The sequence below is a fragment of the Sorex araneus genome, chromosome 8 (assembly GCF_027595985.1).
Source record: "Sorex araneus isolate mSorAra2 chromosome 8, mSorAra2.pri, whole genome shotgun sequence".
NCBI lineage: Eukaryota > Metazoa > Chordata > Mammalia > Eulipotyphla > Soricidae > Sorex > Sorex araneus.
In genome coordinates this window covers 6,758,073-6,784,160 of record NC_073309.1, presented here as the reverse complement: position 1 = coordinate 6,784,160, position 26,088 = coordinate 6,758,073, and the positions used below count along the sequence as shown (strand labels likewise).

At 43.8% G+C, this 26,088-nt stretch overlaps 1 protein-coding gene and 1 non-coding gene across 3 annotated transcripts in view; both read left to right on the top strand.

Moving 5' to 3' along the window:
• The window catches only part of CNTNAP4 (contactin associated protein family member 4), a 277,745-nt gene that overhangs the window by 191,004 nt on the left and 60,653 nt on the right, over positions 1–26,088 (top strand). For both annotated transcript variants that reach the window (XM_004600513.2, XM_055145181.1), the window contains exons 12-15: positions 1,028–1,147; positions 13,056–13,253; positions 18,327–18,483; positions 22,100–22,227. In XM_004600513.2, the coding sequence (XP_004600570.2) occupies positions 1,028–1,147; positions 13,056–13,253; positions 18,327–18,483; positions 22,100–22,227 (603 nt within the window). The remainder of the gene's footprint in view (positions 1–1,027; positions 1,148–13,055; positions 13,254–18,326; positions 18,484–22,099; positions 22,228–26,088) is intronic.
• LOC129406946 (U6 spliceosomal RNA) lies at positions 16,244–16,347 on the top strand. Its single transcript, XR_008631353.1, has one exon. It is a non-coding gene; the product is annotated as a U6 spliceosomal RNA (small nuclear RNA).

Here is a 26,088-nt window from a genome sequence, read left to right as displayed (position 1 = left end):
ATATTTTGTCTGTGTGATATACAATAGTAGCAAAATTAAACTATCAGATTGTGGAGCAAAATAATTTTGCATGATTAGCCAAAATTTTTGTGACACTGGGAAAATTTGTTCCATTATTTTCTATTGTCTAAAAGCTCAGTAACATAATTCAGAGGATGGTTTATTTCTCATTCCACAGGATAAGAAGCTTGATGTAAATTATCAGTACATTTAACCAAGTGCTCAATAGGTGTGAGCATCATATTCAGTTGCAATATCAAACCTGTACATGGCAAATGCATAATTGAAAAGCATCCCATTATGGATCAAAACACATCGAGACCACTTGGGGGCATATTTTATATGAATATTTCTTCTGACTTGAATTTTAATTATTTTTGAATTCTCATTACAGAGCATTAAAGAAATTACTTTTAAAAATAATTATGAGAAGCCTTTTAAAATTGTTTTATGAAAAAAGGATTTTATCTATAGATAATTTTATGTGAGAAAGAAGAATAATTACAGCATTATTTAAAACAATTTTATCACACAATTATTGAACAACAGCAGGTTATTTAAGAAAATTACACGACTATGTTTCATATGCTAGATTTTTTTCAAGGTGCCTCTAGAATTAGAAATTCCAAAATGGACAGTGAATGATGTTTAAATACCCATTTGGGTGGATGTCCAAAATGGACACTGCATTAGACTTACAAGTGTCTCAAGCTTTAAAAGTCTACCTCTCTTTCCTTCTTCTGCTTAATGTAAAAATAACTAATTTTCCATTCTGACTTCGTTTTCTCATATTCAGTGGTAAAAGTGATAAAAAGAAACATTATAAAATTTAGACTCATTCTTTTTTCTGATCTAATCTTCTTTTGTCTATATTGATAAGAAATGAGGTTTTTTTTTTGAAGTCTATTTTATTGTTTTTCTCCTGGTCAATATCAAAACTTGGTGTATTTTGAGTCCCAATTAAAATTTATAAAGTGCTTTTCTATACTTTTCTGTTAATTATTGTTAATGATCTGTTTCTTTCCAGCTATCTATGAGCAGTCATGTGAAGCCTATAAGCATAGAGGAAATACTTCAGGGTTTTATTATGTAGATTCGGATGGAAGTGGGCCCTTGGAGCCATACCTCCTGTATTGCAATATGACTGGTGAGTTAACTCACTTTCATCAGGAGTTAAGTTTGCATGAATGCTTTATAGCTGCAAAATTAAAATGAAGCAAGTAGTATGTTGGTCTAATTTGCAAATTTGATCACAGTTTATGATAAAATCTTGAATGTTTTGCATCTTTCACCAGCACTAACAGGAGGACACTGGCTATTATCATTTTGTTTACCTTATATCATATCGGCGCTCCTATTCAGTGCCACACAGCAGAAAATAGAAGAGAATTTATAAGCACTGATAAGGAATAGCTGAGATTCTCTTTATTTGTAGATGACCACGTTCCATATTGAGACTAATCTAAATAATCTAAAACTAAGCTATCAGAATTGAGGATGATCACTGGGTATCAAGTGAATTGAATAGTAACATCCTGTTGATGAGCAATAAAGAATAAGATAATGAAATTTCAATATCCAAAAATCTCAAATACATTGTAAATATAATTAAATATATGTGCATAATTAGATGTACACACATGTGCACATCTTTAATTAGATTTATTCCATTAAATCTGATTAAATCTAATTAGAGATGTACACATGTGTGCATGTGTACAGTTTAGTATAGAATTGAGACCAAATCCTTAACAAATGGAAAAATGTAAAATTTTCATTGATTAGAAAGCTCAGTATGAGGTAAGTATCAGTTTATCCTAACAAGGTATTAATTCAGCACAGACCAAAGTTAAGATTTCATCAAGGTGTTTATTGTTGCATAATAATTGTTTTAATGAAAACTGACAAAGAGAATCTAAAATTTTTGAGAAAATTTGAAGGAATAATAAGAAGGAAAGCAGTCGTAGAGTTTAAAAGACATCTCTTCTGGACATAAAGACATTATAATGACAGACTGAGTGACTCAAATAAATCAGTTTGAGGAGAACCATATAAACATAGTATAGAAAGTCTTTGAACAGAGTCTCTTGTGGGGATCATGGATTAATTGCAGAGGTGATACTGGTGTTCAGGGAAGAAAGATGGCCTTTTAAGCCAGGGACACTGTGGGGAATGGTATACATACAAATGTTGCCAAAAAAAAAAGAAGTTCATTATCCTCATCATCAGGAAGATAAATTCTCCATGAACAGTGCTATCCAATATAGTAACCCTTGGGAACAAGAGCCAATTGAGATTCAAATGCAAGTCAAGTTCATGAATAAAACTGAATGATTTGAAATACATTTTACAAATGTAAATTTGGACTAATTAAAATAAGAATAACTTGAATGTCAGTTCCTCAGCCTGGCTGGCTGGTGTGACTGCTCAGTGGCCTCTGGTGCCCAGTGGGGAATGTGGCCATCCTCCAGGCTGTACAACCTTTCCATCATCAGAAGTTTAGGTGTCAGGTAGTCAAAGTTTTGTGGTGCAAAACAACCAGAAAAGGGAAACAGTCCACTGAGCAGGATTTGTAGACGAGGACAGTGTGGCCAGGAGCCTTGCAGGACAGAGGACAGAAATAGGTTAGTCCTGAGAGAGGTGATCTGCCTGATGTGTTCAAAAACAGCACAACCCAATCTGCCTGCAGTAATTTATGGTTTGAATTTCTATCAAGCACTTTTAATGAATGAAGGAATTGATTTTATATTTACCGCTTTAGACCTTTTGTGGAGAAAAAAGTTAAAAATTTTGCCAGAATTGCTTAAATTATCACTCATCCAGTTTTAACAGTTCACACTGGGGCCAGAGTGACAGCACCTTGCCTGCAACCAACCTGGGCTCAATCCCGGGCCTCCCAGGGGTGTCTTGAGCCTGCCAGCAGTGATTCTTGAGCACTGAGCTAAGAGTAAGCCCTGAGTACCACCAGGTGTAGACCTCCCCCCCCCCCAAAAAAAAAAAACCCTAAAACCACATAACAATTGTCAGCACTCAGTCAGTTATCTTTTTGGAAATCGTGCATGTCTTTCACTTGATTTATAATAACCCCACCCTCGCAATATGTCAATTTTTCATGTCGGAGTAGCGGAAGAACAAAGAAAGTCAAAACCGAGGAAGGGGACAGATAAGCAAGATGCTCCGTAAACAAACATGGCAAGAGTCTCTGGTTTTCTCTCTGAGGGACATGGAAAGACAGGAGGGAGTTTCGAGCTATGACAGAAGCTGTCTGACTTGCGTTTATGGGATCACCATAGCTCTGCAGTTGGGACGTGGCCATCGAGGAGCAGAAATAGAAAGGAGCTAGAAGAAAGTACATATTGTGTATATTTGTGTGCATATATATATATATATCATGTTGTATATTTTAATGATTATACATCGCATGCATTATGTATGATTGTGTAAATATCTCGCTCTATTTTCATCTTCCTATCGACCTGCCTAGCATAGGAGCTAGGAAACCTGTTTGGAGACCAACCAAGAAATGCAAGAATCCAGGCCGGTGCTGCTGAGGGTGCCTTGTGGTGGCGAGTAGCAGGTGTAGGGGCAGCCGGAGGCTAGATTTTCTCTTTAACACATGTGAAGTGCGAGGCAAAAATAGAGATCCAAAAGCATAGGACATGTTTGTCTTGGGCAACAGAACCCATTTTATCATTGTTTGAGATGTGGGCAGGCAAGGTTTGAGGGGGGAGATTGGGATCTCGGTTGTCCATGAGTTTAAGAGCCTGTTCCACATTCAGGTGAGGTGATGAGGCGTCAGTTGGATCCGGGCACCGTTGTTCCTTCAGGCTGATGTGCCATTCTAAAAGCTGCGGGTGCTGATAAAACCCAGACAATGGGTTTGGTGAGGGAGGAGAACAGTGACTCTTGTTCATGTCTTTTGAGACTTTTCAGTAACCAAGTGGCATCTGTTTGGCCCATAGTTATTGAGCCTTCTGTTCATCTTAGCCTGCTCTGGCTCCTGTCCCCGAGAAACACAGACTGAGTAGTTTATCTGTGAAAGTTCAGCCCTCCTGGTTGGGAAGGCGGCCAGACCCCTAGTGCTGGCCTGGACAGGAAGTAGAATTTTGAGTTGTTGACTTCTCCTGGCATCCTCACCTGCTCACAGGTGCTCAGCAGCTGCGGGGGGGGGGGGTTGCTCTTTAAGGGCAATACTCAGGAGTTTGCCAAGCTAATCACCCCATCACCTCCCAAAAGCCCCACATCCTGATACCATCACCTTTAGGCTTTAAGTGTTTCAAGATTTGCAGTTAAGGCCTAGGCTCTATTCAGAAGGTTCTGGACCCAGGGCTTGGAGGAACACTATAGATTTAATACTGTTTTTTAAAATGCCCAATTAATTCTTACTTGTAACCAAGTTTGGGAGTCGCTGTTTGAGACCCATGGTTCTCAAAACTTAAGCAAGCATGGCCCTGTGTTGATGTGTGAGAATTAAACATAGCAAGTGTAAACAGACTTCACAGCCTAAAGGAAAATCTAGCAAGTGAAAATGTGAATTCAAGTTTCAAATAACTTCCTGATTTTTTCCAGTGCATATTGCTTGGAGTGTGAGTGGAACTGTTAACAATCCAACACTGCCACACTGCCCCTTTTCACTCTTTGTTTGCACCCGTGCACCCTAAGCTCGCCACATGGCTCATATGTTGGATTCTCTATTTGATACCTGTATGTTGTAAACAGCCTCACTCTCACTCCTGGCTCTGTGTTCGGGGGCCCTTTGTGGGGCCAGCGATTGAACTTGGGTCAGCTGCTTGCAAATCGAGTATCTCAAGCCCAGTGCCGTCCTGCCAGTTTGGACCCCAATCTTTAAAGCTTTAAGAAGCACTGCACACCTCCCACACATGCACAACACAACCAATTCTCGTTCCATAGTCAATGTCTGTGAGGTAGCCAGGGACCATGAGTCAGGGAACACCACATCATCGCCCCAGGATGGTGGCACACAGTAGAATGAGATTAGATTTTGAGTGCCAACATTATCTTCAGGTGATTGACAGATCATCTGTTCATTGGTCATATGAGCATGTCAGCCTATTTATCAATGTTGATTTATTAATGTGAGACTCACTCATGACCCACAACACAACAGCCGATGCTTGTGTGAGGTAATCTGATGCAAGGGTTTTCTCCATAGTTCACATCACATCCTTCCTGCACTTAGGGACATTAGAGAACTCTTTGCACTAGACTTTAAGCCCTTTTAAACAGTGAAATCACCAAGAAAAAGCAGTAACTATGGCCCTAAGTGGTCACAAATAGGACGCTTGTTTACCTGTAGGTGAGCAGAAATGAGGAGATAGAGCATTGCCTTAGCTAGCTTTAGCTGGCAATTTGGGGTGACCCAAATTTTGCACTGCTTGATATGTGTCTGCAAATGTACATGATTGCCTCAAGTATTGACTGGGGGTGGGGAGTGACAAACAAATTTCAGTCAATGGCTATATTCACGAGTGATGAAGATGTGTAAGTAATGAGGAACGACTGCAGACACATATAATGTTTATCAAGGATAATGACTCAGTAATTTAGAGGCTATGTGCATTTTTTATTATCTAAAAGATAATGAAAATTTCAGCTTCATATTATTTATTTTATTTCTGTTCAATCAATATTTACATCATCCTATTGCAGTGCAAATTAATGTGCCTTATTTCAGTCACATAAGTCTCAAAACAACTCTATAACTCTTTCAGTCATCCAAGCCTCAAAACAACTCTTATAATCTTAGGGTCCAAAAGACGTGAAGGAAATGACTTTAAGTATGATGCAAACACATGCACATACAGGTTAAAGGGACTTTAGGGGGGTTATTGGAAGGCAGTGCAGATGAGAGGACTTTAGAGTCATCTGTTTTAGAGCCACTTGAAAAGCAGGCTGTTGAGAGCAGACTCGAATAGTTCTGTTCATCACAAGTGTGTGTTTTCAGAAACACTGGCGCACTGAAACATCTGCAGACACAAGTACAAGCCCAGGGTATCAATGATGTGGTGAGAAATGTAGGTGACAGCTTGGAGCGTGCCTGATGGAGCTGGTTTTGGAAATGAAGAAACCAAGATCCAGGGAGGTTCAGGGCAGCAGACTCAAGAATATCCTCAGAAGGAGGTCAAGAACGTGGGTCAGGGAGTTTGTTTCATGGGATTAAACACATGCAAAGCTTGTGGGAGGCTTGGGTTTGCTCCCTGCTACCACACGGTCACCTCAGCACTGCTGGGAAGGACCCCTGAGCACAGAGTGAAGAGCACCCCTCTGGCACCAGCAGGTGTGTCCCTCCAAAGAAGAGACCAAGAACTAAAACCCTGATCTTTTCTCCCAGACTCCCTCCTGTAAATATCTCACTACTCGACGCCAGTCGTAGATCTTCTAGTTCCACAAATCAGGCCTAGAGCAAACCAGACAAAATGCTGTAACTTGCAAAATATGTAGACTTTAGAAAATCTAGTTATGAGACAAGAATCAGACTCAAACAAGGGATTCTAATGTGTTTTATACCTTAAAGTATTTTAAGCTTGGAAATACTAACAGAAATGTCATCTTTCCTCTATGCGTCTTCGTTGTCTGGGGCTTGGGGGCCAGACTCAGCAGTGCCTAGGGCTTACTCCTGGCTCTGCACTCAGTGATTATTCCTGATGGGGATCAGGAGACCATATGTGGTTCCAGGAATTGAGCCCGGGCCAGCCACGTGCCAAGCAAGTGCCCTACCTGCTGTAATATCTTGCAAGCCCCAGAAATGTCATATTTGAATGGGGCATTTTCCAACACAATTTTAAAGACGGAAAATTCTTTTTAGCCAGGTATTCTAAATACAATTATAAAATAACTAGGCAGGACAGCATGAATTCCAATGACTGTCCATATTAAAATATGGACAGTAGAGGGTTCCCCTCTCTACTCTGAAATTCACTGCTTTTTCCATAAAAAATGATTTTATATTCAAGAAGTTTCTTTTTTTTCTAACATGGTTTTATCTTGGTGGTGGTTTTTAGGGGTGCACAGATGATAATCTACAGGCCGGGAGGCTTTTAGGGTTTCATACTCATGGTAAATGTATGACCTCAGCTCACCTTCCCACAAAAACCACTATGTGACCCCCAGAGTGAGCATCTTTGATCAGTGGCTTTAGAAAACTTGGGCCTCTATGCTATTAACAAGCGCCCTGGTTCTGAGAAAGGGGCATTTCAGTGAAAAGTCGGGGGCTGTGAGATTCCAATCACAGCTATTTTTATCCCGGTGTTTCAGTCAAAAAGGTTTTCTCACCCCCAGGAGAATTAATCACTGAGGGGCATTAGTCATGTGCTGTTTGGCCTGTGTGTGGTCTCGAATGCCCAAGACTCTGCCCCTCACCTCCGTGCTTTCCTTAGAGGCCACCTTCTACCTGGCCCTCTGGGCCTCAGTTGCCTGTCACCCCCGCTCGCGAGCACGGAGGAGTGAGCATAAGCTTGGCAAAGGCGCTGTTTCAACAGCATGTTTTGTTTTGTTTTTTCCTTCACACTGTTATCACACTAAAAAATAGCAGTCAGCCCTAGATAAATCAAGTTCTTAATTACTCCGTCGCTTTACATACAATCTATATATTAGAAATGTCTTTGAGAAGAAATGCTAGTAAGGCCCACTCTGCCTTTCCTTTTAAATTTTTTCCTTAGTACATTTATTACATTCCATAGATTTTCTGCCTCTGTCAACTGTCTTCTTCTTTCATGTCCTCGTGTCCTACCTGAACAGCTCTTTGCCTTTGGTTAAAGAGAATTTTTGGGGACGGGGGGGGGGGGAATGCCTCTGAGACTGATATAAAACTAAAAGCTAAAAGGCTCACTTGGGGGTCTCCCAAGCTATATTCAGGAGTCCTGGGGTCCCTCCTAGAGATTGTCAACCAGCCAGGCAGACGGTTCCATGAAGGGCCCAGTGGGGCAGGGGATTAACCCAGGTCACCCTGATGTCACTGGGTCCCACAGGTGGCTTAAGTGAAGCAGGGAAGAGAAAGATGGTCACTTTCTCCCCATCCGCCTCTGCCATCTGGGACCCAGGGTTACTGGGTTCTTGTCACCTCACAGAAAGGAATTTTAGGAGTAGATAAGCCGTGAAGTAAATAAATTTTATTTGGAGGGTTTTTGAAGGTGTGGGGAGAGAGAGAGTGTGGGGGAGAGAGAGAAATGCCCTCAAGAGAGAACCCGGGCTTCTCCAAGGGCGAAAAGAGCCCTACACACGTCCCAGCACTAGACGAAAGCGTGAAAGTACACATCTCAAGAGGGGAGATGCGGGTGACACATGTGCTCGGACACCACATGTGCTCAGCCACATGGGTGCAAGCGGCACATGGGCTCGGACAGCATATGTGTGCCTTTCCTTTGTTCAAGGTGGCTTTTATAGGGATTTTCCAACCTGCCCCCATGTGGGGCTTCTTCTAGCTAAAAGTCTGTTGCTATGGAGGTTACTGGGGAGATTGGGAGTGGTGATGGTCTTCTCTGGGCTGAATCACTAAAGTTAAGGTATGCAAGGAATTTTCTTCATAGGGAGGAGTCCAATCTCCTCTGGGTCCAGGGACGGGAACTTAGTATCACCAGGTTGAAGTTACTTGTCTACGGACCTCAATTACTTGTTGGAAGGGAGTGATGATGCCCTGTTTTCTAACCACACCCCCCATCCAAAAAATCTGGAAGCCTGAACTAAAGAATAATTTGATGCAAATATGTCTTAGAAGCCGGAAAGTGGCCTGGAGCGTGGTGGTGGCTGGGTAGTGGAGGTAGTGGAGGTCTGCCAATGAGGTATTTATCTGGCGCCGGTAGGGTGGGACGTCTGTGTGTGATCCCTGGGGCGCCAGAGATTGGGGGAAGCAGGCAGAGGATCTCTGTTTCCGGGTCCCATTGAGCCTGGAGTCCAAGGTCACAAAGTTCTGATTTTACCTGGTTCTGTGGAGCTTCACTCGTGCATGAGGCTCGGCCTGAGTGTCTAGAAAGTGGCCTGGAGCGTGGTGGTAGCTGGGTAGTGGAGGTCTACACTAGCACGCGACAGGGACGAATGAAGACGTTACTGGTGCCCACTCGAGCAAATCAAAGATCAACGGGATGACAAGTGATACAAGTGATGTCTTAGAAGCAAGTGATGGCGCACTTCTTGGTTGAGATTGAAAACAGTTTTCCGTGCCAGAAGCCTTTGCCTCCATCCCGGGTCCACGTGCCTAGCACTTGTGCCTGCTCTGTCCTGGCAGGTCTGTGCAGCCTCTGCACACCCCCCGGAGATGTGCCCACCCTCCTTTGTGCGTGCTGCATTCCACAACCTCGGGGTGACTCTTGTAGGGCAGCTTTAGCAGGGGCAAGAGCATGCCCTAGTCCTGGTTTTGAGCCCCGGCAAATGGGGTTGCTGAGGGTGGCACACAAAGGCTGCGCTTATGCCCCGTGGCATGGCCCACAGATGCCGTGTCCTTCAGCGTAGGTCCACAGTGCTGGCTGTGTCGCCTCTGTCTCCGTCCAGACGGAGATGGGCGCGGGCCGTGGAGTGAGTGCAGGTAGGTAAACAAGCGAGGCTCGAGAGAGTTGGTATCAGAGACGAGATAGTGTCTTCATTTGCAGGGATGAGGAAGACTCGTACCCTTTGCCTCCTCGGACCTAATGTGATTTTGCAATTCTAGTGGTGGTCTGGGGCCATCAGGGTGGGGAGAAACAGAACAGAAGTGACACAGAGACAGTGGTGGAGGTTCTTGGCACTTTGGTGATGGTAGAGGTGCAGCAAAAACATATAGAGAGAGTTTGTAACCATGACATAACCGTGTCGCAACCATGTTGTAATAATAGACAAACTGATTTTTTTCTTTAAAGAAACAAAGTAAGGGACAACAGTTTTCCATGGACAGAAATCCTTAGGCCCCGACAACAGAGCCAAGGTGCCCAAGGAGTACCTTGTGGGGAAGGGGACAGAGAAGGGCTTGGTACGAGGGAGAGTGGGGTGGAATAGAGGCTCTTCAGTAGCATGGCAACGGTGTTCCCCTAAAGCAAGAACGTTTACACTTGTGTAAACTGATGTTAACCCAAACAATTAAATAAATAAATAATTCACTAGTTAGAAGAGCAGAAAGAACATTTCCAAGAACTACTCGTGTTCTGTTTTGTGTACAGCTCTGTTTTATTTCACTTTAATTTTTTAACTTTAAAAAAAAATGATTGAGGTTCTGTGGTTCTTTTTTTAATCACTTTTTGGTATCTTTGTTTTTTAATTTTACTCTAATGGCATTTATATAGGATACTTATTTTCATGCAAAAGTACTAGAAGGTTGAACATTCCTTAGAGCATAATTTATCCCCAGATAAAAAAAATTAATAAAGTCACTATAAGGCAATGCCAGTTTGGGGCCATCCCCCAAATGAGAATCAGATCACCTAGATATTTTCATAAATCTCCACTACCCTTAGACGGCATCCTCTCAGCAACACGTTGTTCCATCCCTTCCTGTCCTTCCCCGCTCTTTTCTGGAATGAGTGTGTCCTGTTGTTGAGACACCAAGTCCCTGTGCTAATATGCTGGAGAGTCTCTGCCAGGAATCAGAAAGGTATCTCCTCATCAAGCTGAATGCCCAGTGGGAAAGAAGGACAAAAATGAATAAAATGCTGAGTGACAAATTGTGAGGAAGTCTGCATCTCTTGCAGCCCTCGTTTCTAAACGGGTGTTTGGAGAAGCACCCCGTAGCAGCCTGGTCTGAAAGGAGAGTCAAAGACTCCTAGGATGGGGCTGCGGAGCCCATAGTCCAACTCTCCCTGCCTGAGGAGAGGACTTCACTGGGCTGGCCCCTGTGCGTGGCACTTGTGTCAGTGCTCACTTTAGAGCACTTTTTTTTTTTGAGAAAACAAAATCACTTAATGGGAGCCACTGTCACTGTCATGGTGAACACTTGAATTTCCCAAGAACGCGTTGATAAAAGCTGCCCCGTAGCGGACGGATTGCCCGGGGTCCCTGCGTCTCTCCCAGGTCCAGGAGAATCGTGTGTTAATTGTGACCTGGTGGATACAAAACTCTAGAGAAGTCCCCTCACTCTGACCCAAGGGGCAGTGAAGAGAAAGTTTCCCAGCAGGTTTATTTTCCTTCCCTCGGCCCCCTGATGGACCAGAGAAGAGATGAATAGTTTTGCTGACCAGCCAAACCAGAGTCCCACAGAGGCGAGGCCAACCGGTTTGTTCAAGCCCAGACTCTCCAACGTCAAACAGCTGAGGCGGTACTGGCAAAAATGATAGAATTTCCACCTATTAGGTGTCTTCCCTGCTTCTAGAACCTGGTAAAAGAAGCTTCGGTTGGTCCCGGCATTGTTCAGTGCCCAGCCCCAGGCCGGATCTGTTCATGGTCTCCGTGCTATCCTGTGTTGGCCACAGATAATTCGTTTCACGAGCTTATATAGCCCGTCCTCTTGGAGGAGAGCGTTTTACTGAGAGAGCTCCCGGGTGAGTGTGATCAGTCGGCAGAAGTAAGAGCCGTTCTCTCAAAGTTCAGCCATCCACACAGGGGAGGCAGCAAGCCTGCCTGTTTGTCTCCTGTCTTATGTCGCCAGCTCTTCGATTCAAAAGTCTGGTGACCTGGCAAAGGAAGGGTAAGAGTGCAATTTCTCAAAGTGTGTCTTGTGTCTTGCTGGGCTGTTCATCCATGCAAATGTCCTAGCTAAGGTCAGGGAAGAAAGTTCTAGCTGCTGTTCCCCAGCAGTTGGAAATACTCCTCTGAAACACAGAAGAGTTATGTGACTTAACAGCTCATACATAGCAGAGTTTTGACAACTTCCAATCTGTTTCCTACCTATTAAATCAGCGGCCCTTTGATTAATCAGTTCTCGTGCTTGCATTTCTCACAGTAAATACAGCATGAAGGCTGTTGCGGGGAACGATGACGGATAGCTACAATATGCCTGTCTGCTCTTGTACCTATCATTGGTTTTTATTTCATCTAAATAAGCTGGGTAATCCGTATGATTTCTTTCCGGCAGGATGGCGATGTTCACAGACAGTCAGGTGTCAATGGTGAGGCCCTAGTAAATAACACCAAGTGAGGTTTCTTCTTGTTCTTGGGAGATGCTGAGATGCTGATCATACGTGTTCAGTTAGAGAGTCATTTTGTCTGGTATTGCCTTGCAATGCAGGTCACAGGACACCAGAACACATGTTTCCTTTTGATTAAAAAATAAATAGTGTTGGAAGATAGTACAATGGTTAGGGTATCTGCCTAGCATGTAACTGACCCAGGTTCAGTTCCTGGGACTACATGATTCCTTGAGCATCACGGGGTGCAGGTCTGGGAACCCCTGATCACAGAGAGTGACCGCCAGGGCCTAAGCAGCACCACGTTGAACTGCCCAGGGGTAATTCCTGAGTGCAAGGCCAGGAGTAACCCCTGTGCATCGCCAGGTGTGACCCAAAAAGAAAAAAAAAAGAGAAATAGATATAAACAATTAAAAAAATTAACTTTCTTTTTTGCCTCTAGCATGAATGACTTTTTTTTTTTTAAAGAGTAACCACTAATTACACTCTGGTTTAAAATCCTTCATAGACTCTGAGGTGCGTTACTTGCACCCCACCCCCACATCGTACCATACCTGAATTCAGGGGGTGCCAGGCATCAATGTTATAATAGGTACTGTTTGTTGTCCTTCTTGGAGGAAAACACAACAATGATGCATCTTTTAAGTAGAATGCCAGATCAGAGGAAATGAAATATATTACAAAAAGAGAAAAGAATCTAATAATCTGGCTTTCCTCACGTCTTTCTCTGTAAATATCCTCTGGCTAAATTGTATGAAAAAGTAAAATCAAATCACTGCAAAATACATGGCCATTGGATAAATTCCAGGGGAAAGAAGAATCACTTTGGGATCAGTTTTTAAATGTACGCATCCATTTGTGTTGAGTCCGCCTCCCGGAGAGGTTTGATGACTAGAAGCAGAAAAGAAAAATTGACTCAGATAAAAGGTGATTTTGATTTTCTTTATTTATTTTAACTTTTGCAGACTAGTGATGGTCTCCTCTCTTTCTCCCCCCATTTCTGCATACAAGAAACTGCCTGGACCATCCTCCAGCACAATGCCTCTGACCTAGTCAGAGTCAGACACACTAACCCAGAAAGCCCCTACGCGGGGTCTTTCGAGTACCCCGCCAGCCCGGAGCAGCTCCAGGCCACGATTCAGCGCGCGGAGCACTGTCAGCAGGCGCTCGCCTACTACTGCAAGAGGTCGCGGCTGGGCAGCGGGCAGGGTGAGTACACGCAGCCCTGGCCCAGGGTCCCCGCCACCGTGATGCTAGTCTGAGGGCCCCCTCCCCCTTCCCCTGTCCCCTCCCCCCTCCCCCGCCAGAGTATCTGTTCCCTTCCTGCTTCGCGAACACATCGCAGAATGCGAGTCGCAGAGATGCTTTTTTTGTCCAGAGTAGAGAACCAGGTTCAGCACGTGCCCGAGTCGCTTCCCAGCCGTCATCGCATCGCGGGATTTGGTGCCAATACCGAAGAATTCAGTATTGCTGGCGCAAATCGAAGATCAACGGGATGTCAAATGGTACAAGTGATACCAAAGAATTCACCTAGGAAGGGCAGGGGACCGCGCTGTTTGTTTTATCATGGAAAAGGAGCGGATTAAAAAAAAAAAAAACACGACTACTTTTTTTCTGGATGTGCCAGTCCCTTGCCATCCTCCCTTGTGCATTTTGCTTGTTTGTTTTTTGACAGTCTCTGGGCCTGGTGGGAACCGGGAACGGGCAGCGGGGCAGACAGTTTATTTAGGAGCTCAAGTAAGATGGGGAAGCATCTGGACTCTTTCTTTGGTTCTGCGCTGGGTTTTGCGTTTTGGATCCTCTTGCCAGCCCCACCCCCACCCCACCCCACCCCACCCCACCCTACGCCTGGCCCTTTGAAGAAACTTCTGATTAAATGTGAGAATGTGATTTTGAAGTCCCCGCAGCTACCTGCTTGCCTTCTCCCCACGTGTCCTGATAATCCAAAGGGTACAACTCTTTGGAGAAAATGCGCATGCTTTTCTCCAAAAGAAACGTGCTTCCATCATTTAAGGAGCTCCAGTTCCTTCCTGTCCCCCAGTTGTCCACTGGAGACATGTTTGACTGGACAGCTGATCACCTTTCTGGTCCCTCCCTGCTCAGACACCCTTCCCGTCACTCCCTCAGTATGCTGCAGCTCGCATCAGTAGTAGATGGTTATTTTCATTAGAAACTAGATCCTAAGACTTTGACTCATATGGACACTTAATATTGACTTTTATGTCATCTTTTATACCATTTAAAAGAAGTTGGAACTCCTGATAAATGACAGAAATTTTTTAAATTTGGGTTTTTTTTTTAGGAGACTCACTTCTTTTTTTTTAATTAATTAATTAATTAATTTATTTTTTTAAAATTTTTTATTGAGTCACCATGTGGAAAGTTACAAAGTTTTCAGGTTTAAATCTCAATTATACATGCTCGAATATCCAGGGGTTTTGTTTTTGTTGTTGTTGTTGTTTGGGGGCCATATCCAGCAGTGCTCCATGTGCGGGGATCACTCCTGACAGTGCTCAGGTGTCCATATGTGGTGCCAGAAATTGAATGCAGGTCAGCTGTGTGCCAGGCAAGCGCCTCATTTCCTGTACCATCTCTCCACCCTCCATATGAATTGTCAGAGTACCGTCTTTCAAATATTGCCGTACATAAGCATCATGCAGAGCAAGTTGAGCATTTGGCATGATATCTTATTTCTAAGTAAGGACCTTTCCTACCTACCCGTCTTTTACCACCACCCATTCCCGCCCTTTTTAATTTTCCTACTCTTTCCACTTTTTCAGAATGTCCTCCTTTAATCCTCCTCCATTCCTCTAAACCCTTCCCATCTTCCTTGTTTCTGCTCAGATTTTTATCCCCTGAGAACCCCACTCCCATCATGTGAATGACCAGCAGCCTAGTACAGGAGGTAGAGGGAGACCTAAATTCCACTTCACTGATTCATTCTTCTCTACCCATAGAGCTTGGGTGGAAGAATCTTTCAATCTTTGTTTTTCCCTCCTCTGAAAGGGGGTCGCTAATAGCTGCCATACGGCATGTGGTACGGATTGGCCTGTTACAGATAAAGGGCCTGAAGTGAGCTTTTGTGCCCTGCTCAGAGATGCTTCATGCGGGCACTTTCACCCGCCCTCTGAGTGTACAGATAATGGCTCATCACGGCAGAATATGGAGCATGGAATGGAGAAGAAAATAGGGAAATATGGAAGTGTGTTCTCAGGGTGAAAATCATGCCTGGAGAAGGGCGAATGACTAGGATGGGCCAACACATGCTGGGATGCGCAATCGGTAAACAAAAGATGAAAGGAAAGATAATTATCTGAGTCACAAGTGAGTCAAATTCTAAATAAAATTCCCACGGGCCAGTGAGCAAGCCCCACGCAGAGTCAGGGGGTGTCCAGAGCATGTGAAGGGCCCTGCCCCGTGGCCCATGATGCTCAGGCCACTATTTGAAGGCCCTCGGTGTGTGTCAGGGAGGTTTGAGAGCTGCACGGAGAGGAGGCTGTAGAACAGGGGGTGATGGTCATTGTTGAGGCACACAGGTGTTTTCACCCCCCGAGGCCCCAGAATTCAGGGGGAATGGACTTAAGGTAGACGGACTGAAAAAAGAAGATGGTTTTGATTTGGAGCTCACAGCAAGTAGAGTAAAGGGAAGAACAGAAAATTGGTACCCCGAGTGTATCGTGTACACTGTCGGATCTTGAAGAAACAGCAGTTTTTAGTTATGTGGTGGCATAATTTGGAAGCGTAAAGCATATGTCAGAAGAATATATATTTGGAGGCTCGAGAGATAGTCCAGTGGGTAGAACACTTGCTTGCACATGATTGACCAGGGTTCGATTAACAGCACTGCATACAGTTCCCTGAGCACCACCAAGAGTGATCCCTGAGCACAGAGCCAGGAGTACCACCAGGTGCCCACCCGCCCCCGCCAATAAAAAGGAAGAAAAAAAATCTTTTCAAGTAACCTGAATCTGCCACCCCTTAGCACTTTGGAAGAGAGATCAGTATGAATAGCGGGTCATTTGGGAATATATGGGAAGTAGAAGGGCTTTGAATGATCACTGGTATTGAATAGTTCTCATTTTTAACTTCTGAAATTTTCTCATGGTCTTAGTTCTCCCTTACACTTGTCTGAAGGTTTATTATAAAGAATATTGAATTGAACCAGAGATATTGGGCACCTTTAAAACACACAGTGTCATGTGGCTTCGGCAACACATATACTAAAATTGGAACGATACAGAGAAGATTAGCATGGCCCTTGCTCAAGGGTGACACACAAATTTGTGAAGCATTTCATATTTTTAAAAAGAAAAGTATGTATAAAAAGACACAGTGTTTCCAATCTATAGGAAAGACAGAATGTTAAAACATTCTAAATTGAGGAATAATGATTAATATTCCCTTTGGCCCATGAACACAGGGTTTTAAGCTGTGTTGTCAAATATCTGTTAAATATTTCAAGTTGGCTTAAGCCTCTGCTGTGTTCGCATATGACAAAAAGGTGCTGTTCCCTGATCTTCATATCCTTATTAGGATTCCGTCTGAGAACTTCTCCTCTGGTCCAACGGTGCTGGTTTGTACAGTAATACAGAGAGGTGAGGGGTCACCGGCATTGTGGGATCCTCTCTAGCAAGAGTTCTAATGAGCGCTGGCATTTTGTGAGGAAGGGAGAAATTAGCACAAGTCTCAATGGTGCTGATAGCAACACCTTTTAAAAGGTTAGAAAATCAACAGAAAAACGATCAAGCGTGTTTGAGGAGCTGCCTGGTTGGGTATCACCTTCTCAAATGACTATCATTTTCTTTTTCTGCAGTTCCCCGCCCCCCCCCTCACCCTACCCCGAGATGTATTGCCTGTGTACCTCACCTCTTTTATTCCCTGAAACCCTCCACCTATACATTCCCTCTATTCTCTGCCCTGGTTCCTTGGCCTCGCGTGTTTCGCTTAAACTATGAGAAAGAGCTGGTAGCTAGACATTTATCATAGAAAGAAATGCATTTGGTGGAGGGAAACTTTGTTTTTGAGTGTAATATTTGCTTCAGGCCTAAAGATCTTTCAGCGTTATTTCTGTACTCTACAAATAAATAGCCATGCCAACAGATGGAAGGAAAAAAATATATACTTCCAATCTATCTGAAATCATGACAAGGGTGCTAATTCTAACACTTAATAAACAGCTAGCCAATAAGTATATTGAGATAAATCACTAATTGACCTTAAACAGAATTCCATAATGCTTTATGGGCTGTTTCACAGTCTCAAGCCAATTTTGTTTCTGCTATGCTAATTGCTTTACTTTATATTTTGATGCCTTTATTGTTTCAAAAAATTTAAGATATTGCATATCTGAGGGACTGGAGCAATAGCACAGCAGGTAGGGCATTTGCCTTGCACGCAGCTGACCCGGGTTCGATTCCTCTGCCCCTCTTGGAGAGCCCCGAAAGCTACTGAGAGTATCTCGCCCGCATAGCAGAGTCTGGCAAGCTACCTGTGGTGTATTCGATATGCCAAAAACAGTAGCAACAAGTCTCACAATGGAGACGTTACTGGCGCCTGCTCGAGCAAATTGAGCAACGGGGATGACAGTGACAGTGACAGATTGCATATAAAAGGGACAGGAGCGATAGCACAGTGGGTAGGGCGTTTGCCTTGCACATGGCCGACCTAGGTTTGATTCCTCCGTCCCTCTCGGAAAGCCCGGCAAGCTACCGAGAGTAAGCCGCCTGCATGGCAGAGCCTGGCAAGCTCCCTGTGGCGTATTCTATATGCCAAAAACAGTAACAACAAGTCTCACAATGGAGACGTTACTGGTGCCCACTCAAGCAAATGGATGAACAACAGGATGACAGTGCAATGCAGTGCACTGGTGCACTGCATATATGAGCTGCTCTGGATAGTTTTTTGTTTCTGTTGTTGTTTGTTTTGTTTTTTACCTGAATTAAATATAAATTGCTGCTTTCTTTTTTTCTTTTGCTTTTTGGGTCACACCCGGCGATGCACAGGGGTTACTCCTGGCTCTGCACTCAGGAATTACCCCTGGTGGTGCTCAGGTTGTGTGCAAGGCAAACACCCTACCCGCTGTGCTATTGTTCCAGCCCCTCTTCTTTACTCAGAGAAATGTATCAATCATTTAAGCTTACATAAGAAATTATTTTTTTAAAGTTTGCTTAGCTGATGCTTACAATGTTTGGAACAAATCCATCTACCCTTTCACTCTGTTCCACCCTGACTATAGGCAGATGGATAGAAGTCGCACCTGATGCAATCTCCCTTATCTTTCAGATGGGACACCTCTGAGCTGGTGGGTTGGAAGAACGAATGAAACGCATACATATTGGGGAGGCTCTTTGCTTGATCCTCAAAAATGCACTTGTGGATTGGAAGGAAATTGCATCGATTCTCAGTATTACTGCAACTGTGATGCTGACCGAAATGAATGGTGATTTCCATGTTACTCCCTTATGCAACATAAACTTGTTTTAAAAGGAAACATTCAAAGTATATGTAGTTAGGCAGATGTTGAGAAAGTGTAGCGCAGAAGCTAAAGAGAGGTATGTTTTGTTGCAATGTATTAGAATCACTCTGAATTCTAAATGTTTAAAGGAATATTTCTTATTTGCATTTTTTTGCTCTCGGGTATAAGTCATGTATATCTTGATTTTTAAAATGTAACAAAATAGAGGCATCTGTTTTATGTCTCCTCTTCATTCCAAGTCAGTTATTCTTTTATAGGTGAAGTATAGAGACTGGAGACACAGCCCAGTGAGCTGAGAACATGTGAAACATTCTTTGAATGTAGACATCCCAAGTTTCATATCTGGCACCACGTGATCCCACGATCACTGTAGGGTGGTCCTTAAGCCAAAGATTGGAATAGCCACCAAACACTGCTAGTCCCCAAACTCCTCAAAATGAAGAAAAATGAAGCATACGTTATTTTCAGAACATAGTTTAGCCAATAATTACTACTACACATTTCTTTAAGAATATTCCTATAAAATCTTTAAATAACTTCTCAGTTATTTTAATATATTTCCCCCAAAGTGGGGAGGGTTTTGTGTAATGTCTGGTACTTTCAGATAATGCTTTTTTTCCCTCCATCCCAAGCTACATCCTACTCTATTAGGGGTCACATATGAATCAAAGTGCCTGGGGGATATGTAGTACCAGGGATGAAACCTCCAGCAAGGTATGTGCTCAGCCCACTGAGCTATCTGTATGTATGATTTTTAAAGGATGCATACAGATATAATTATTAGTTTCTACATTTTGGTCAAAGGAAATCTTTGACATTTTAGGGTTTTGAAAAATTGAGCTTTTGAAACATTCTTTAAGTAGATAAGAATTCCTATGCATGTATTCTCCCTGGAAAGAGTATGCATTGATTTTATTTGAGACTACAACTGGCATATATGTTGGTTCTATTGAATGATAAAGTGAAACTATTTTTTAAATTTCCGTAGTCATGCCAGTTGTGCATCTTAGAACATTAAGCCAGTAGATAGGAACACCTAAATTATTTTAAAAATATTAATGGTTAAGGACCTGAGCAATAACTCAAGTGTTGGAACAGATGCCTTGCATGCCCAAGGCCCTGGTACTGAATGACCCCATGACCAGAGCCTGAGCTCTGCTAGGGAGCCTTGAGTCTCAAAGACCATATTAATGATCACTCTGGCTGTAAATAGAATTGATTTTGTCCCTGAGTGTAGTTCACTGTGGAGTGAGCTCACATTTTAATTACATCTTGCTCTTCTTGGCAAACATCAAGACTGTTGTATTGAAAAAAAAACTAGATATCCTTAATGAAATCATACCAAAATGTCTAGTGTTACATGTTTGGTTTGAAGAATGTTGTCTCTTCTAAGTTCCAGTTTTCAAAATTTCTACTCCTCTTGAAACTTTTACTACCTAAAACTTCTACCCTTTTTTGCTTATTGTCCTTACCAAAAAACAAAAATTCATATACAGTCATAATATGCTTTAGGATATGAATAGTGTTGTGTCAGCTATGCTTCACAGAAAAAGAAAACAACCTACTCTAATTATAATCACCAACAGCTCTATAATGCCTCTTGTAACAATTTATTTATCAAATACAACTAACTTAGAGCCTCGGGAGATAGTGCAGGGTTCAGAAAGCATATGCCCAACTCTGGTTTGATCCACGGCACTGAAGTATCACTTGGTGTAGCTCTGATAGGCCCCAATGCACTGCCAGTAAGGCCAGGTGACCCCAAAACCACAGTGCTGTTGTATGGAACTCTTGGGCCAGCTAAAGTAGCCCTTGGGTGCCCTAAATCCTACAGGGGAGCCCCACAACCCCCCCCCAAATTTCTAAATCTATAGTATGTTCTGCTGGAGCAATAGCACAGCAAGTAGGGCATTTGCCTTTCATGAGGACGACCCGTGTTCGATTCCTCTGCCCTTCTTGGAGAGCCCAGCAAGCTACCTAGAGTATCTTGCCTGCACGGCAGAGCCTTGCACGCTACCCGTGATGTATTTCATATGCCAAAAACAGTAGCAACAAGTCTCGCAATGGAGAGTTACTGGTGCCCGCTCGAGCAAATTGATAAGCAATGGCATGACAGTGACAGTGATGACAGTGACAATGATAGTATGTTCTGCTTATTGTGAAGTGGCTTGCATAGAACTAATATTTCCCAGATAATCATGATCCCAGGAAAAAATATTTATACAACACACCAGTTAGATATAAGGAGTGAAGGAGCAAATGTAGGCAGAAGCTGGGGTGGGGGGAACTGTCATCCTTGAAAGTAGGTGGCTGGCAGGAGTGGGATGGATGTCTGAAGGCTTTTTCCCTGGAGGGCATTTACCAAACTGCATCCTCAGGACGTGGGGCAGTCAGGGCTCAGAAGATTAGTTCTGTGCAAGCCACTTCACAATAAGCAGAACATACTATAAATCTCAAAATTTGGGGTGTGGGCGTGGCATGGGGGTGGGGGGTGACAATTGTTTGTTTTTGCTTGGGGTATCCAAGGATAGAGGTCTCCAGAATGCTTGGAAATTTAGGGGACAGTGGAAGTTCCACAGGGGGACGCCTCAAAGGGACAGTGCAATACAGAGTTCCCCTCAGATGCTCAGCTGATCCGCAAACCGTTTGGGAAGAGGGCACTGGCTTTTCTAACAACCAAGCTCAGAACTCCCACCAGAACCGCAAAGCCTGCCGGAGAATAGCACAGCACGGGAGGTGCTTGCCTTGCACACGCCCAGCCTGGGTTCGATCCCCAACCCCCCCCCCCAAGTGGTACCCCAAGCCCCACCAGGAGTGATTCCTGAGCACAGTCAGGCATAAACCCCGAGGACCACCAGCAGTGGCCCCCAAACCAAAAATAGAAAAAAAGAAAACTGCAAAGCCGCAAGGAGATTCAGCCACTACCCGCAGTGGGGGGCAGGATCTGAAGTTGAATCTCACTAACCTAGGTGGACTTTAGAAACCTGTCCACTTTTCACAGAAATGGCAGAAAGTGCCATCTTGACAGCCAAAACTAGGTCCTGGAACTAAGCACCCAGTGAACAACCCCCGTCTGCAATGAAGCTCAACATTTGTGATAAGGTTGGAATTCACCTGTCCGGGCAGTAAGAAACGAGGGTTTGGGAGAACAATAATCGAATCCAGCCTCTTCGTGTCTCCCCAACAGAGTTCTCAATATTCTCACTGTCACTGCAGATACAGAGCGAGGGACTGTCTTGTAGAATTAGCAGGTGAAGAGTGCAGAAGGGCCAGCTGAATTAAGAAACTCACTAAACTCACTAATGAAAGCAAATCTCTTGATCGACAGCAAGTTGCATTATTCCTTCTTCCTTCTGCAAAAAGAGAAAAAGAAAGAAAACAATTATATTCTGTCTTCAAGAGGCATTATAATATTGCCATATTTTTATGTGCCAGGAACACAATTAGCTTTCTTACTCTTTTGTTGTGCATAAATTTAGCTCAGAACATCTTGGCTTTGAAATGCAAGAAGGGCTGTTGTTTATTTTAGAATTCTGTTCATCAGAGTAATCTGCGGAATTGGGGGGGGGGTGTCTTTTAGGACTAATGACACTGGATTCCTCTCGTATAAAGAGCACCTGCCTGTCAGGAAGATCGTGATCACAGACACAGGCCGGCCACACTCCGAAGCTGCCTACCGCCTGGGACCCCTGCTGTGCCGGGGAGACCGTGAGTGGGACCAGGGGAGGGTGTGGTTGTTCCAGAATCCTGTCTCTGTGGTGTAATCTTGCATCAGGCTTTCATTGAAAAAAAAAATCCAAAATAACAAACAACACCCAAAAGCCATGCAGAAGCTGGTCTGAAACTCTTCTAGCTCATGCTTCCCAGGGTGGTGAGATCACTGCTTTGGGGTGCTGGGATGCTGCGGGGGTGGGGCGGGGGGCAGGAATTGTGGGCTTGGGTGTCTTGGGAAGTGCTTTCATTTTCTTTTTTGGGCCACACCTGGCAATGCTCAGGGTTCCTCCTGGCTCTGCACTCAGGAATTATTACTTGCAGTGCTCGGGGGACCATATGGGATTCTGGGAATCGAACCCTGGTTGGCCGTGTGCAAGACAAACACCCTACCCGTACCCGCTGAACTGTATAGCTCCAGCCCGCTTTCTGTTTTGTTTTGTTTTGTTTTGGTTGTGTGTGTGTGTGTGTGTTAATCAGTGTGTGTGGGGGGGGGCTGGAGCAATAAATAGCACAGTGGTTAGGCGTTCGCCTTTCACGCGGCCGAACTGTGTTCTATTCCTCCATCCCTCTCGGAGAGACCGGCAAGCTACCAAGATTATGGAGCCCGCACGGCAGAGCCTGGCAAGCTACCCGTGCGTATTAGATATGCCAAAAACAGTAACAATAAGTCTCTCGGGCCGGAGCGATAGCACAGCGGGTAGGGTGTTTGCCTTGCACGCAGCCGACCTGGGTTCAATCCCCGGCATCCCATATGGTCCCCCAAGCACTGCCAGGAGTAATTCCTGAGTGCAAAGCCAGGAGTAACCCCTGAGCATCGCTGGGTGTGACCCAAAAAGCAAAAAAAAAAAGTCTCTCAATGAGAGACGTTACTGGTGCCCGCTCGAACAAATAGATGAGCAACGGGATGACAGTGACTGTGTGTGTGTGTGTGTGTGTGTGTGTGTGTGTGTGTGTGCATGTGTGTGAGTTTGTTTAAAGAAGACAGATTTCTAGGTGGGGATTTGGAACAATTTCTGTTATTTTCCTGAAAAGGGGGCCATAAGCCAAGTAAGTCTGAAACGAAACCCTGGTCTCCATCCCGTCAGCCAATAAAGCAGATGTATGATGTGGAGGCTGTGAGGAAGAGCCTGGTTAAAATTCCAACAGAAGAAAATTTCAAGCTTCTTGGTATATTTGCCTCATAAATACAGTCCCACACCCCAGCTTCCTCCTGAGAGGAAAGCGTCCATCCCACCTGAGATGGTAAAGGATGTTCATGGATTTCCTAGTCTATAGCGAGGGCTAGAACATCAGAGACTCAACTGCCAGTCTTAGCAAACACATTTCAGATTTTAACCTCATTTTTCAGTTTGTGTGTGTGTGTGTGTACATTTACTCTAAGTCAATAGGACGTGCTGTTTTGATATATCCATTGTACTAACACTATAAACCAGAATTTTTTTAATTCAAATATAGTTTCACCGGAAATATGTAATTTCTGCAGGGAATGAAATGAGCATGCATATTCATTCATAATCTCTGAAATCAGTTGGGCTAGAGACAGATGCATTCATTATTTATGCTTTCAGTTATTTTCAGAACGTAGAATGGAAATAGAAGAAATATTTATTTGCATTAAAAGTATACCCTAAAATAAAATTTTATTCTTGGGGCTCAACAGAGGGAGAGATGACCTGACAATTCGGTGGGTTTATGGAGATTCATAGCAGAAATTGCTTAGTTAAAAAGCAAAGATGATACTGGCCTATAAAAATTTATATGTACATTGTAAAAAACTCTCTGCCATTATGCCAGCCATCCCTAATCTTTTTCATCTCTACTTCCTGTTCTGCTAGTAGACCATACACAATTACATGAAGATGGCATCGGATATTTCATGGAGAGAAGAAATATGGGCCACGGGCTGAGGCTGTAAACTCAGGATGCTTCCAGGGGAGTGCAATGATTCCATGTGACTAGAGCGAGATTGTTCTATACATCACATACACTTCTTCCTTTCAACTCAGTCTTAACCCTTCTGGGGCCCAGGCTGGCTTCCTCAGATCACCTGCCTTACTGCATTGGCCACAATCCCATAGGAAAATTGGTCTGCTCTGAGTGACATCACTACTAACTCTGTCCCTTTCTCTCTAATTCCCTCCCATGAATCAAAGCCCCCAGCACCCTTTCACACAGAACTAAGAGGCTCCATCCAGGGCGATTTACCCTCAGTGGACATTGGAAGGTATCTGGAGATACTCTTGGCTGTCTCGGTTGTCTGGAGTTGAATGCCATGGGCAGCGAGTGGAAGAAGCCAGGAATGCTTTTGGCATCCTACAGTGCAGAGTGTAGCCTTGTGCAACAAAGACATACTTTCACTGAGGCAGAGAAAGGGAATCATACTTTTGTGACTTTGGGCTGTCACACCAGGAAGAGGACTTTGTGGAGTTTCAAGAAGTCGGAGGCCTGCTAATGCATCTCTGACTTACCCACGAGACAGCCTTTGTGTCTCCGCCATGTTGAAGGTTGAGACACCTGACGTGAGAAGGATTGTTCTCTGCCAGAGAGGCTCATTTTTCTTGGCTCACTCGGAAGAACAGTAACTAGCGAACAATGAATGCCCCTTTTCTCTGGATGAGAAATTCTCACCCATTAAGGTGTCATGTCCTAGGAAAGATTTTCCTTATTTCCAAATGAGGTACACTGAGCAGGTGCATAGGGGACTTCCAGGTACAGTATGCACTGGATCACAGATTTACAAGCAGAGAAAAAGTATATGGAAATTATTCTAATGACATTGGATAACTTAAGCTTGAAAAATTATTTAATTTTGACATTCCAAATTGAAGTCTGAAATATACTTATAAACCTAAAGACCAGTAGAGTGACCTTTGTGATAGATGATGACAGTAACTGGCATCATCTTTGATATAAGATGTGGGGACAGTAAGAGGGCCTGAAATAGGCAGTGGGGGATGTGAGGCTTATTGAAGAGGCTCAAGCAGAGAGACACAGTCCATACGATTTGGGTGGGGAGTTGAGGGTGAAAGGATGTGAGCAGGTTCCCATTTTCTGACTGGAATAACGTGGCTCATGGGTCAGGTCAGTTTGGAATCACATTTTTTATTGAGGCAGGAAAGATTTAGATTTCCCAAGAGCAGAAATATGGACAGAAGAGAATAAGAATATGCTATTTTGGTTTTATCACACAAAATGGAGATTTTTTATCTTCATCATCATCATCATCATCATCATCATCATCCTGTTTATCGTCAAATTTCTTGAGCAGTCTCACTAACGTCTCCATTCATCCTAGCCCTGAGATTTTAGAAGCCTCTCTTTACTCATCCTTTCCAGTGGTGCCACATTGGAGGCTCTTTCAGGGTCAGGGGAATGAGATCCATCATTGTTACTGGTTTTGGCATATGAATATGCCATGGGGAGTTTGCCAGGCTCTCCCATGTGGGCAGGAAACTCTCCGTAGCTTGCCAGGCTCTCCCCAGAGGGAGAACCAGGCTACAAGATGCCACACAGCTGCTTTGTGGCCGCATGCTCCCGGGAGCTTGATTTTATAGTCAATTTTCTATCTTATCAGGCTTTATTAGAAAAGAGAACAGGGGCATGGCAGTAAGCTGAGCAGGGAGGCCTGCTAGAACAGATGTGAGCTTGCCCATATTTAATTTATGGTGTTCTTCAAGGCCTTTGTATCATTGTTTTAAAATAATGTGGGTGGGTCACATTGCTGCCTATTGCTCTTGTGGAATTTCAGAAGTCATAAATGGCAACATGGTTTGGTATTATAACCTAAAAGTAAAAGATAGAAATGATCATGTAACCTTTAAAATTGTGCTGGAGACATAACACCTAGTGACGATT